At 45.8% G+C, this 14,452-nt stretch overlaps 1 protein-coding gene across 2 annotated transcripts; it reads left to right on the top strand.

Annotated features, from left to right (window-relative positions):
* The first annotated feature begins 3,592 nt into the window (after positions 1-3,592).
* LOC109204859 (uncharacterized) lies at positions 3,593-13,295 on the top strand. Of its 2 annotated transcripts, none has more exons than XM_019367030.2 (2): positions 3,593-4,004; positions 7,081-13,295. In XM_019367030.2, exon 2 carries the CDS (start codon positions 7,210-7,212, stop codon positions 9,715-9,717), a length of 2,508 nt encoding a protein of 835 aa, XP_019222575.1. In that variant the 5' UTR covers positions 3,593-4,004; positions 7,081-7,209; the 3' UTR covers positions 9,718-13,295. The 2 variants fall into 2 exon arrangements, with proteins under 2 accessions (XP_019222575.1, XP_025753530.1); XM_025897745.1 differs by having other exon boundaries at positions 7,078-13,295.
* The last annotated feature ends 1,157 nt before the right edge of the window (positions 13,296-14,452 follow it).

The following is a 14,452-nucleotide window of genomic DNA, read 5'->3' as shown; positions in this document are numbered from 1 at the left end:
AAGTCATTGTGGTTTTGAGTTGACGTATGCTTTGTTTAAATCTGCCTAGCAACAGAAAAGGGGGCTGTACTATCTTAACCCTATAAAACAGTTGTCTGAATATGGTAAAGACAGTTCAACACTGATTGGGTTGTTGAACTCACACATGTGTTTATTAAAATGCCGTCTAATTGCACACTGGACCGGATCTGTGGTTATTTATGGATTCCTCTCTCAACATTGAACCCTGACAATATTTAGAAGTAGAGGCTTTAAAACCAAGTTACCGCTGAAAGTACAAACATCACTAATGTCACATAACTTTGCCGACATGTGGCCAACAGTAATGTTTTAATGTTCTTAAACATTCGCACATAAATAAGTGACATAATATTCAGTACTTACTTTTGACAGTTCACTCTTCGGCCGCTCCCTTCTGCCGTATTTTGTGGCAAAATTATCCACACCCACCGCCGCGCTATGGATTGTGGGATGTATGGGGCCAGGAAGCGTGCACCGGACCACGCTTGATATTTGGGGAAATCGACGGCGCATTTGGAGTATGCATTTGAAGTGCACTTTGAATTGGGACAGTCGTCGTCGCGTGGCGGTGACGTAATCGCACTTGAAATGCATACTTCAAGCGTGCATACCCTGAATTGGGACACAGACAGGGTGTTGACTCGTCTTGTGGGACTGGTAAAAGATATTTAAACAGTTGCTAAATATTTGATTTGTATAGTTACAACACAACATATAACAGTAAAATGGGGAATTACATTGGGGGTTAGAGAATACAGAAATGAAAAGAGCATTTTTAAAATTTTTAAAAGATAAAGGTTTATTATTATTTATTTAGGGCAGCACGGTGGCACGGTGGTTAGCACTGTTGCCGCACAGCAAGAAGGTCCTGAGTTCAATTCCAACATCAGGCCGGGGTCTTTCTGTGTGGAGTTTGCATGTTCTCCCCGTGTTTGCGTGGGTTCCCTCCGGGTACTCCGGCTTCCTCCCACCGTCCAAAGACATGCAGCTTGTGGGGATAGGTTAATTGGATAATCCAAATTGCCACTAGGTGTGAATGTGCGAGTGAATGTGAGTGTGAATGGTTGTCTGTCCCTGTGTGTTGGCCCTGCGACAGACTGGCGACCTGTCCAGGGTGTACCCCGCCTCTCGCCCTATGACAGCTGGGATAGGCTCCAGCGCCCCCCGCGACCCTGAAAAGGATAAGCGGAAGCGAATGGATGGATGGATGGATGGAGGTTTATTTATCTAACAGAAGGAATCCGTGGTGCTCCTGGACATAGGTAAACTGAAGCACGATATTTGAGTCAACTGAGCTAAACAGTTGGAATAAAGTAATATCAATCAATCAATCAATCATCATTGTTAATGACATAAATACAAAATATATTTCATTACATATAAAATATATTTCATATAGCCATCCATCCTTTTTCTTTCACCTATCCAGTGTGACTAATGACCTGGAGTCCATGTCAGCTGTCAGAGCTATCTGTGATAGTGTATCACAGAAGAATATATAAATGTATAATTGGCCACTTTCTCTCTGACATTTTGTTTTCTTGTCAGGGTTCATTTGTGGAATTACTTGCCTTCTTAATGTGGTTGGGACCATCAGTTGTATTTTGCAGAAGTCAGGTTGGCACACAGCTGACAGCCATATTTGACAACTGTTAGAATTCATGTTATGGTAAGAACCAATCAGCTAAGTAAAGAGAAACGACAGTCCACCATTACACCATTACCATTACTTACTAAGAACTGAAGGTCAGTCTGTCTGAAAAATCGCTAACATTCTGAATGTGTCCCCAAGTGAACTCACAAAAACCATCAAGCGCTACAAACTGGCTCACATGAGGACCGCCCCAGGAAAGGAAAAGCAAGAGTCACCCTGCTGAGGATAAAATCATCTGAGTCAAAAGCCTCAAAAATCGCAAGTTAACAGCACCTGATTAGATTAGAGATCAGAGCCCAGATAAATGCCAAACAGAGTTCCAGTAGTAGACACATCTCTACATCAATTGTTCAGATGAGACTGTGCAAATCAGGCCTTTATGGTCAAATAGCTCCTAAGAAACAAAGCCTAACGAAGCAACAAGCAGAAGAGATTTGTTTGGGCCAAGAAACACAAGGAATGGACATTAGACCTGTGGAAATCTGGGCTTTGGCCTGATGAGACCAAATTTAAGATCTTTGGTTCCACCTGCCATGTCTTTGTGCGATGCAGAAAAGATGAACAGATGGTCTCTACATGCATGGCTCCCACCAGGAAGCATGGAGGAGGAGGTGTGATAGTGTGGTGGTGCTTTGATGGTGACACTGTTGGGGATTTATTCTAAATTGAACATGCACTGAACCATCATGGCTACCACAGCATCCTGCACGGACATGCCATCTAAACTACATGCAAACCAAATGGGGGTTGCATTTAATTAACAATATTGACTCAGTATTAATTTCAAACTAGTGTGTGCTTTCACTTGCACATGTGCTCCCTACACTCTCAGAAATCACAGCTCAGGTGCCTTTATAATCCTATAAACCTCTCACCAAATGAAGGAGTCTAAACCTTGCACTGAAAAGAAATGTTTTTATTTCACCCATGGTCATGCACTTGGCCTTCCAATGCAAAGGAACTGATAAAGGAATATCCAAGAGAAGAATTTGGTGACTGAAAATGCAAGCTTGTGATGACCCAGTGCAGCTGGACTTTTTTTTTTTTTGTTTACATGTGAACTTCATTAGAAAGGGCAAACATCCAGGTATAATGAAGAAGGCAGCTGCAAACCAAGCATTCCACTTAGCTTTTGAGAGGTCTGGAAAATGCTTTTGCCATGATGTAATCTGTAATTTCCACAAAGCATGCTGATCAGTGTAATTTTCAATGATTGAACTGTAGTAGAGACGAGCAAACATATTGGTACATCTGAGAAGAGAGAACTTTTGTTATGAAAATGATTTTAATCTTTTACACATGATTGCATTTGAGCTTATTAAAGAGCTGTGGCTCCTGGTCAAGTGAAGGTCAGAAACTCTTGGCAGACGTTAAGGATCAGCCAATACACGGTGAGGAGGACAGGAGCTCTGAAAGGAATGGCAACACACCTGCTTACAGACGCCTGGAGTGATTTTTATCTTTTATTACTTATATTCTTTAAAGTTAAGATTTAAGTTTTTATCATTTATACCTTATGTCTGTTGAGTAAGTTTTAAGTTTCAGTTCAGTTTGAGTAAGTTTCCTTAATGGTTCGAGTGTGACATTTACCCTAGAGATCACACAGAGTTCAGCTGTGTAGGTGCACAGGCCCGATGTCTGGCTAAGACGAGCAGTGTGAGGTTAGCAAAGGTGCAGACGGGGGTCATGACACATACATAGCCTACACAGCAGGCACCCACACATACACACACTCTCACATACACACACACACACCATAACAGATCTATTTTGGTAGGTAAGAAGTCAAGATGTGTTTTTGCTGCAATTGCAAATTGTGCCGGCGGATTGTCAGAGGCTTACAGGAAGTATACCTGATCTACAGGAAGATAAGGAAGCGTACATGGGGCGACACCGGGATGGAGATGAGACGTGATGTTCTGTAAAACTATGTTAAAGTTAGCAGGAACATTTTGTGGTTTAAGTGATGTAAGCTGTACTTTGTCTATTTTTGCAAAAGAGGGGGGCTTTGTTATTGTACCCATATAAAACCTTTGTTTAATCATCGTGAGTTCAGTTCGATTGCTGACTTTGCCCAGCTTCGGACTCCACGCGTGTAATCAATAAATCTTTGCTTTGACCACATCTTCCGGACCAGAGTTGTTATTTGCTTGTGAGCCCTCCGTACTCCTTTTCTCCAACTTTTGAACCTTAACATTTGGGGGCTCGTTCCGGTGGTTGGAGTGAGGACAAGACCAGGGAGGCGCTGGACAGGGTCCGAGGTGGTCAGGCGGACAGACGGAAATCAGTGGTGGAAGTGAGGGGACATTCGCCGGCGAATTAAAAAAAGGTAAGACACTACCTGTTGAAGTGAATTTCCAAAAAGTGTCAGATTGAACACAACAAAATTAGAAAGTCTACTCACTGAAAGTTACTGATGAATGTCTGTTTTGATTTGATTCTGATTGTAATCTCATGAGCATATCGGTTGAAATAAGGATAATGAAGACTAATAAAGGACAGTACTGAGAGAATTTTAGTGTGGTAGGGAATTTGATTATTGTGTGGGGTGAAGCCCCGTTGGTCATTTGATCTACGTGTGATGGTCAGTTCGTGGGTTCAAGTCCCTTATGTCCACAACGGGAGATCTGCCTCAATCTTAATCCGGCTCTGGATGTAGATTGTTGTTTTAAATTATTATAAATTTTTCTAGAACGACAGCGGCGTCTGTTAAGAAGCGCATTTTCTCGGAGGTAACGCTCCCTCCTGGATAAAGACGTTTATCCTTGACCTAGCGGCGACTAATGGGATAGTACGGTACGACAAACCGGGGAAAAGTGGGGAATTTCCAAAATTGCTAGGGGTTCAAGTCCCCTATTCTTGCGCTTATTTGGCTACCTGTAAATTAAGTTAGGACTAGATATTTGGACAGGCCAGTTCGAGTCTGGTCTGCTGGATTGGTCGCAAAAAACCTGAGGTTTACCCGTTCGAGTCGGTTATGGTAAATTTTCGAAATTGGTAGGAGCTAAGAGGCCTAAAAAATCTGTGCAGTTGTAAAAATAAGGACGTCTCTGTAAGATAATAATATAATGGTAAGAAATCTTCGGCTGAAGGGAGTCTCTGTATCAGCCTGCTGACTTCTATTTTTAGATGGTGTGTGTTTATGTAAATGAGGAGCAGTGACGCTCATAGTGACTATCGCTTTCGGTTTCGAGTTGACTGAATGTGTAACTATTGTTTGAAAAATTTTGTTAAAATGTCTGTAACTGAGAGGTTGGTTTTGCATATTATGAGAAGATAAATAGAGTCGAATTAAATGTGGTGAATGGGTGATCAGTGACCGAGCTTAAGGGTCACCGTTTAAGTGTGTGAGTGCGTAATGAGTTTGACTGAGGGAGAGAATGCTGCAGCTCTGTGAGTTATTTTCAGATAACCTGTGTCTATGTAAATGAAACGGCTGCTAACGTGAGTGCACGAAGGAGTTTGAACAGTTGTTTAATAAAGAACGTGGCTGCGAAATCCCTAGAGTTTTGGGAAGTTTATAGAAATTGTTATGTATTACTGAATGCGTGTATTTAAAATGCTGGTTTTGTTTATTACCATTTTGTGAGTAAAGTCTTAATTTTTGACATGAGTGTATGACTGTTTTGCTGAGTTTTGAGATAGAATACATGAACTGTGATTTGATTTTTCTTAAGATAAAAAAGGATGTTTGTTTCTGGATCTTGTCAGATTGAATATTCACGTACGGGGAGTGTTATTCATATGAGATGCATTTGTTGGGCTGAAACGCCGCAGAACCATTATGGTTTTACCGTGTCCGCAGATATAACACGGTCAGAATTACAGTTATTTAACTTTCTGTTTCGTAGTTTCCTGATATTCCGGTGTTTGGAAAAATACATTGAGACACACGAAAGAGATCCAGGTGAAGCTGCCACTGCGTTTTTATCGTTCTGCCAACATGCCTTTAGTCCCTTTGACATAGAGTACCACTGGACCGGGTAACGGACGGTGAAAGTACGAACATATGCAAATGAGTTGGCCGCTGTGAAACGCACAAGGATCTCTGTTTTGGTTTAAAGTGTTTTTTAGGTCATAAGCATGATTTATACATATGGTTAACTGACTGTAAATATTACGTTGCTTTGTTTGTATGGGGATATACATGGGGCTTTGTTTCATTGCTGCAACGATGTTATTGATGAGCTGGGTTTTGAATGTTGTTGTGATGCGAAGCTGGATGATTTGAAGTTAAAGCTGTTTTAATTTAGGCAATACATAACGGGTGATATTGACGTTTGAGTTTTCTTGTGTTTTTACCTGAGGCTTAAATAAACAAATAAGTACCTTTGAGAAACCCGGTCAAATTTTACTGTGCATAATAACACAGGGTGCATTTAAGTATAACTCACTGCGGCCTATGTTGTAGTGATAGGACGGATAATAATAAAAAAAAAAAAAAATTTTGATGACCTTTTGAGATTAAATTGTGAAGATAAGATAAAGTACACAAAGTTTAATAGGATGATTTGAGTTTGTTAAGCACCTGGCCATATAATAATGTTGGGCTGTAGCATGCTGACATATCACTAGAGAATTGTTAAAGACGAATGAGCTGTCTTGACCCAGAGAAAATGGAGTGGTCGTCCTGTTAGGATCGAATGATACTCCGGCTCGGTGGTCAAGTTCAGACATAAGCCTTAAGCAATCATGAGCCACTAATAAGCGTGACAGATTAATAGATATAAAAGTACAGGATTGAGTGTTAAAAAAAAAAAAAAAAAAAAAAAAATCACAGTGAAATGAGCACGCAATAAAGTGGACTTATTAGGAATAGAAGAGTTATACAATAGAGGGGAGTTGGTGTTAATTTACCAGTAAAAGCAAAAAACAAAAAATAACATAAAATAAAAACGGGTTGGTTGGTTGAAACAATAAGGTTTAAAAGTGAAGAGTGTTAATCTGGATTTGAGGGTTATATAGGGAACAATCAGCTGGAAAATAACCGAAATGCTGTTGGAGGCGTTCTGTAAAGTGGATATTTCACTCGTGGAAGGGGTGTTTGAAATTAACTGTGTTTGCCATGGAGAAACGGAGAATGCCCCGTATGAAGTGTCCATATCCGCAACAGTTGAGTTAGATGATTTGGATGAGTATGTAAATAAATGTTTGCTATTGTTTACGGGATTAATGGAATTGGCGGACAATGAAAATAACCCGGGGTGGGTGCCATCTAACGCGGCGGAGTTTCTTGTCTCGCTGGTGGAAGCGGCAGAGATGGGTGCCGAGTTTGACATGCTTGGATGAGGGCGTGTAAAGGTGGAACCCGGGTCAGAACAGATGAAGTGTGGAGTGATGAACGGGTGGTCAAGTCACGGATGGCTTATGATAAGTTGGGTTAAACTCTGTGTGTCACCAAGCAGGAGAAGACGAGGAAGCGGCTGTCAGAGTGGTGAGACGGGTTGTGGAAACCGAAAGTGAAGTACAACAGAGTAACTGAGGAGGCGGAGCTAGAAAACGTCATAGGAGGAGGTGAGTGAGTGTGTGGCAGAATGGGTGACAGGGCGACCTCTGGTGAAATAAAAGGGTATAAGCCCTTGAAGGCTCAGCTTGAACAGCTGAAGAAAGCTGTTCGACTGGCTAATGCTGGAACATTAAAAGCGGCTGAAAAAGAATGTCAGGTTATGGAGCTTGAGGTAAGTAAGCTCATCACATCTCAACAAAAGAAATTGAGTGATGAAATAGCTCTGAGCTTGGTGTTTCAAGCTGAAGGGAAAAGATGTGAAGAACAACTGAAGCAACTGGAAGAGGAGTCTGTGGGTCACTCAGTGAATAGAAAGACCAAGGCAGAAATGAAGGACCTCAGAGAAGTGCATGACAAGTGCTCTAAGTGGTTGTTTTTGTGGAATGCCGCAAAATCTTGGATGAAGGAGGATGACACGGTCAGAGCAGGGGATATGGTGAGTATAATGGCTTCAGTAAAACAACTAAAAGAGGAAAATAAGAAGTTGGAGGAGCAAATGAGGAACTTGACCACAAAAACAGAGGAAACTGCTAGACCCTCAACACCCAAAATATACCCATGGGCTAATTTAATGCCAAGTGCCCCACCCCCACCCTATGCCATGCCGGTGATGACTTTGGATGGAGGACAGGTGCGAGGGCCTAAAGGACAAATAGGAACAGTCCTGGGAGGAGTGGTGAATGTTGAATACACTGGTGGACACATAAGGAGACAAGAGGAAGAAGTAAGAGTAGGGGGGCGGCAGCCCTTTAGTGAAGGTGGGAGACCGGAGGCCTCAGCTGCAGATGAAGGCCCAACCTCGCCACCAAGGGGAATTAGGAGTGATATGCTGACGCCGTCCGAGGAACACCTGTTGGATCAGCTAAGACAGGACAGACAGGAGGAGGGGATACACACCCGAGAGGAGGGGCGGCCCACGATGGAGCTGGGAGCCCGGCCCAAGCACAAGGGATCGCCAGGTCCGCAGAAGGAAGGACAGGCCCAGATGAGGAGATCGGGTGGAGCAGAAAAAATGCCCGACCGGGAACGCTGGGAAGGAGAAGTGCATGGTCCTATGTATGAGGAGCCGGAGGCATTGGTGAAGGTGTTCAAAGCATTGGAACTGGCGAAGAGGAAAATGCTTAAGGACTGGTCAAAGGATAAAATAGAAGATGGGGTCTCCTGGAGTGATGAAGAGGAGGATGGCGATGAAGAAGAAGCAGCTGAAGAGGGAGAAGTTGAGTCAGACCCAGGTCCAAGCATAAGGCTGAGAAACCGCGAAGTAAAAAAGGATGAAGGCGGAAAACAGAAGCAGGCCCCTCCAGGTCGGAGAAGATCAATGTTTGGGCCATCAAAGGGAAAGACACAGGTGAAGAAAAATAGAAGAGTAATTTTTGATAGAGGAGTACAGGAGGGACAACTGAATATGCCTCTGATGTCTGGTTCATGTGGTGAACCAGTGTATAGAGCATATAAAATCAGAGATTTGGAAGCATTGGTTAAACAACTTCCGCCCATTACAGAAGGAGGGGCTAGTTGGCTGAGGAAACTGACCACACTGACCGAAGCAGAGGAGCTTGCTCTCGGTGATTTTCGCGGGGTCGCTGGACGCTGCCTCCTGGGGGGGGGATTGGCTGATGTAGAGGGGCTAGCTGGCACCACTACGTATGCTAATGACCTCGCTCTTGCTGAGGTCCAAAGTGCCCTGTTTGATGCTGTTCGTGAAAAGTATCCAACACGCAACACCGGCACGATTCCTAAGATAATTTGGGACCCTAAAGACACACCAGGGGAGTTCTTAGCTAAGGCTAAGGAGCAGTGGTTGATGGAGACAGGCATTCATCCAGGTAAGGAGGGCGAAAGTCGGGCGTGGTTCCGTTCCGCCGTTCTAGCAGGACTGCCAAAACAGGTCACAGCAGACTTAGAGAAGAATCCAGATTTTGCAGTGGCAGACTCTGTGCAGTGGGAGAGGCATGTGGTGCATCGCCTCCAGCAGGAACAGGATTCGGTGAATAAACAAAAGAAAGAGCTCGAGGAAGCCCAGGCTCTGCTTGTCAAGTTGCAGTTGGGGGAGGCTCGCGACAAACTTAACAATAAGAAAAAGGAGCTGAAAGAACCAAGCAAAATCATGGTGGCAAGGCCCGGGGCTGATCCGGTGCCTGACTGGCCGGATTTGGATCCGAATCTCTATCCTGATGACCGCTGGCCCGCCAACGCACCAGGGCAACGTAGACCCGCTGGGAATTGGGGGACCGGTGGTTCGCAAAGGGGGCGTGGTGGATCCGGCAGGGGCGGACTAAGAGCTCGGCCTCTGGGGTCTCCAGCGGACAATGATGGTTGGAGTGGCTGTTTCTTCTGTGGAGCGGAGGGACACTGGGCTCGAGAATGCCCTGTGAGGCCCCGTAACTATCCACGGCGAGGCTATCAACCCCAGGCACGTGGAAACATCAGAGGAGGAGCTGCGTACAGGGGGGCGCACCAAGCTCCGAATCCCAATGCAGCGCCTGTCGCCCAGTATCCAGTCGCGAACTGGGGCTGGGACGGGGAGCAATACTGACGGCGCCCGGAGAGACCGAACAGTGTGGGTGCGGCAGAACCCATGCTGTCGATGACCGTGGAAGGTACAGAACTACCCTTCCTGGTGGACACTGGAGCAACTTATTCTACATAGAGAGACACCCCTGACTGTGCAACGCTTTCAAATAGCACAGTCAGTGTTGTGGGTTTCTCCGGGATTCCGATGACTCTGCCACTGACTGATCCAGCTTTGACGCAGCTGGGAAAACAGACTTTGAAACACCAATATGTGGTGTCACCACAGGTGCCTGTAAATCTCATGGGCAGGGATCTGCTTGTGAAACTGGGAGCAACTATTATGTGTTCGGCAGACGGCCTGACGGTCTCTCTGCCAGGAGGAAAAGAATTCCCGTGCCTGGGATCGCCTTCAAAGACTCAATATCTGGTCAGAGACCCTGAGCAGTCCACAGCAGAAATATACTGGGGACGACTGGTGGAGGAAGGCATTCTGAGAACATACCAGCAATGGAGACCCTGGATAATGAGCTTGGCCGTCTACTCTGAGCCTAGAGATCCTTACCACGTCACCCTTTTTTATGATAAGGAAGAAGACGACACCTATAGGGAACAATTTGAGAGTGATCTAGAGGGAGAAACTTGGAATGTAAAAACACACAATATTTACATTGGACCAGAAGGTGTCGCCGCGGCTGTCAAATTAACGGATGAACAATTGCCCTGGTACAATGTGGGAGAGGATTCAGCCCCTCACATTACTTTGGCGGTCCATGTTGGTCATGAGGCACGAGAACTAGGGCCAATGGTCAAGCGGGCGCTGGACAACTCTTGGTGGCAAGGTACGCAAATTCCAAATGTTTGGTATGCTCCTAAATGTAAAATTTATCGTATACTTTGTTGGTCTAACGATGCTGTGATTTTAGAACACAAAGAAATTTCCAGAACACATGGCAGAGAGAAAACAGATCATCCAGACGCGGTGGCTGAACTCCCCAAACTGCCTGACACGTTGTGGTCCAGAGGGCCAACTGATGTGGGTTTAGCTTCCTGTTCACCTGTTCTTTTCGAGCTGAAGTCGGATGCACCCATCAATAAACCACAGTACAGGCACAAACCAGAGGCTGACGCAGGTATTGCAGAAACCATTGAAGGGCTGTTGCAGGTAGGGGTGTTAGAACCATCACACTCATACTGGAATACGCCTATTTTACCAGTTGAAAAACAGGGCACGGGGAAATACAGGATGGCACATGATTTGAGAGCTATTAATGCCATACTACGTACTGAAACTGTTCCTGTGCCTAACCCATACACAGCTCTCACTGCAATTACATGGGACCAGAAATGGTTCACTTGTATTGATTTGGCTAATGCCTTCTTTTGTCTTCCACTGCACGAGTCACTCAGAGACATTTTTTCATTTACATACAGAGGCAGACAGTTCAGATATACACGGTTGCCACAGGGCTTTGCACTGTCCCCAGGCATTTTCAATCAGGTGCTGAAAGAAGCCCTGTCACCATGTCAACTGCCTGAGGGCTGCACACTAATCCAGTATGTTGATGACCTCCTAATTGCAGCTCCTTCCGTGGCGGCGTGTACGGCAGCCTCGCTCGCAGTGTTGAATCGACTGGCAGAATGCGGCTTCAAGGTCAGTAAAGAAAAACTGCAGCTGGTCCGACCGGAGGTAACTTTTCTGGGCCGGGTGATTGCACACAAATCTGTGGGGTTAATGAGCACACACAGAGACCAAATTCTCACACATCCCAAAGCACGAACGGTGAAAGAATTGCTTTCTTTTCTAGGTTTGACAGGTTACAGCAGACAGTTCATTCCAAACTACGCAGGTAAAACCGCCCCTTTAAGGGACCTGATTAAGAAAGTCGGCGCTCGAAACCTGAGGGCTGAGTTGTCTTGGACACCGGCCACAGAGTCCGCGTTCATTTCACTGAAGCAGGATTTGTCGAGGGCCACTGATTTGGCCACGCCAAATTACGATGAACCATTCTACCTGGATGTTTCTGAAACAAATGACATTGTAAATGGTGTATTGTTTCAGAAAAAAGGGGGGAGTAGAGATGTGCTCATGTATGTTAGCATAAAACTGGGCCCAATAGAAGCAAGACATCCAACATGCACACGACACGCAGCAGGGGTCGCAAAAATCATCCAGAAAACAGCACACATAGTAAGGGAACACCCACTGAAAGTGCTCACCACACACAGTGTAGTGGCTTATGTGAACTCACAGGCGTTCACAATGACCCCACTGAAACAACAGAGGTTGAGCAAAGTTTTAGATGCACCTAACCTGACATTCACACATGAAGGCATTAATATGGCAGATTTAATGGGGTCAGGGGAACCACATGATTGCGTGAAGAAAGCCCAGGTTGAAGAGAAAGTGAGAAAGGATCTAAAAGCGGAACCCATAGCAGGAGCAGAGGAGTGGTTCACAGATGGATGCTGCCACAGAGATGAAGAAGGACTTAAAGCAGGGTATGCTGTAGTTCGCAGAGTAGGGCAGGAGTATCAGGTAATAGAGGCAGGAAGGATTGAGGGACAGCAGTCAGCCCAGAGAGCTGAAGTGATAGCCCTGATCCGAGCGCTGCGGTTGGCCAAGAACCTGAAAGTGAACATTTACACTGACTCAGCATATGCGTTTGGAGCCGCACAGGTGGAGCTGGCTCAGTGGAAGAGAGCTGGATACAGAACTGCAACCAACGCACCGATTTGCCACAAGAAGGAAATGGAGGAACTGGAGAAAGCCCTAGAAGATCCAGATGAGGTGAGTATTGTAAAATGCAAAGGACATTCACAGGGAGACAATCCGGTGGCAAGAGGAAACCGGACAGCGGATGAAGCTGCAAAAAAGGCCGCAGGCTACAAAGGACAGAGACAAATGGTGCAGGTAACGGCAGAAGAAGAGGGGAGCACCAACACCTGGGAGGAGGTCAGACAGGCTCAGAAGGAAGCATCCCCAGAGGAAAAGGGGGTGTGGCAGGCTAGAGGAGCCTGGCAGGAGGAAGGCCTGTGGAGGAGCCCGGACGGGCGTCCAGTTTTGACGACTAAAATGGCAAAGCAGAAGGTAAGTGAAGCTCATGGACTGGGCCACGTGGGTATAAAACAGATGGAGAAAAACTTGTGTCGATGGTGGCACCCGGAATTAAGGAACATGGTACAGGAGAAGGCCAGAACATGTTTAATCTGTGGAGCACACAATCCCAAACCAGCAGTGAAACCAGAGCCGGGTAAGTTTTTGATCCCTGAGAGACCAGGAGAGGAGATTGTTATTGATTTCACTGACATGATTGAGACAGGTCCCGGTGGTGTGAGGTATTTGTTGGTGTGTGTTGATGCCTTGACCGGCTGGCCCGAGGCTTGGCCAACCCGGAAGGAAGACGCAAAGAGTGTAATAAAGTGTTTGATTAACCATTACATTCCGCGACACGGGTTTCCCCGAAGGATTAGATCAGATAATGGCACACACTTTAAAAACCAGGATCTGCAAGAAGTAGAGAGAATGTTGGGAGTGCAGCATAAATTTGGGACAGTGTATCATCCCCAGTCTCAGGGAAAAGTAGAAAGAATGAATCTGAACTTAAAAATAAGATGGCTAAAATATGCGCACAAACAGGGTTAAGTTGGGTAGCTGCACTCCCCATTGCTTTGATGACCATACGATGTTCTGTGAATCAGTCAACAGGCTTTACCCCGTACGAGCTGCTGACCGGGAGACAGTTTCCAGCCCCTTGGACAGTGGTCTCGGCGGAGCAGCCCCAGAAAAGGAACAGGTCTCATGCTGAATATTTTAACGAGTTGAAAGCCCTTGTGTCCAGTTTCACAAAACAGGTGACGTGTGAGAACCCCAGAGAGAAAGGAGAGGTCCCTGACGCCAAGGCGGTGTGGCTAAAGGTCATCAAACGCAAGTGGAAGGAACCCAGGTGGACAGGTCCATACGAGGTGACAGGGCGGACGGCTACAGCGGTCCAGCTGAAAGGGAAAGGCGACACCTGGTTCCATTGGACGCAGTGTGCGGCAGCAGACGAGAGCCTAGTGGACGAGGACCCGGCGCCACCGGACACGGGGAGCAACAAATCTAAGAGGCAAAATAAATCCTCTCCCCGTGCAACGGGCCGATCGGTAGTCTACCCGAAAGGCCGAAGCAAGAAGAACCGCTGAGGAGGAGGTCGCCGCGCCTACAGAAAGGAGCAACCACAAACTGAGTGGCCGGAGAAGGGTAGCTGAAAAAGAGAAAAAGCAAGCAGCAAAGAGACTCAGAAAAATCACGCTTTGTATTCTTTTATTTTTAATCATTAAATACACGTTGAAAAATGCCACGCCGTGAATTAGACCCTCATGAGGAGAGGGCACAAATTAAAATATTACTTGTTATTGTGAGTTTGATGTCTGTGATGATATTAATTATGGCCGTATGTTTGCTCGTTTATACTTTGCAGAAAAACCCAAGCGAACTGTCCGGACCCGGAGGCCAGCCCACTCCAGCACCACAAGGGGGATCGTTCGCCGAAACGGGGCCAAGGGTGAGAACAAAGCGTGAAATCTCGGGTAGAAAGGATGGGTGTCTCAGCAGATATAAGGGGCTAGAGTTGGACTACGTTAAAGGGTCCACAAGTGCGTATACGTTTGACTTATGTGAAGTGATAGATTGCGAAGGGGTAAATAGCAGCTGGAGGGGATATGATGTGTGGATTTGTAGTCACCCTGCCATATGCACACGGGGAGGGAGCCCTCAC

Source organism: Oreochromis niloticus, linkage group LG13 (assembly GCF_001858045.2).
Source record: "Oreochromis niloticus isolate F11D_XX linkage group LG13, O_niloticus_UMD_NMBU, whole genome shotgun sequence".
NCBI lineage: Eukaryota > Metazoa > Chordata > Actinopteri > Cichliformes > Cichlidae > Oreochromis > Oreochromis niloticus.
Note: the sequence above shows the minus strand (reverse complement) of the source record. Positions and strands in the feature narration are given on the sequence as shown.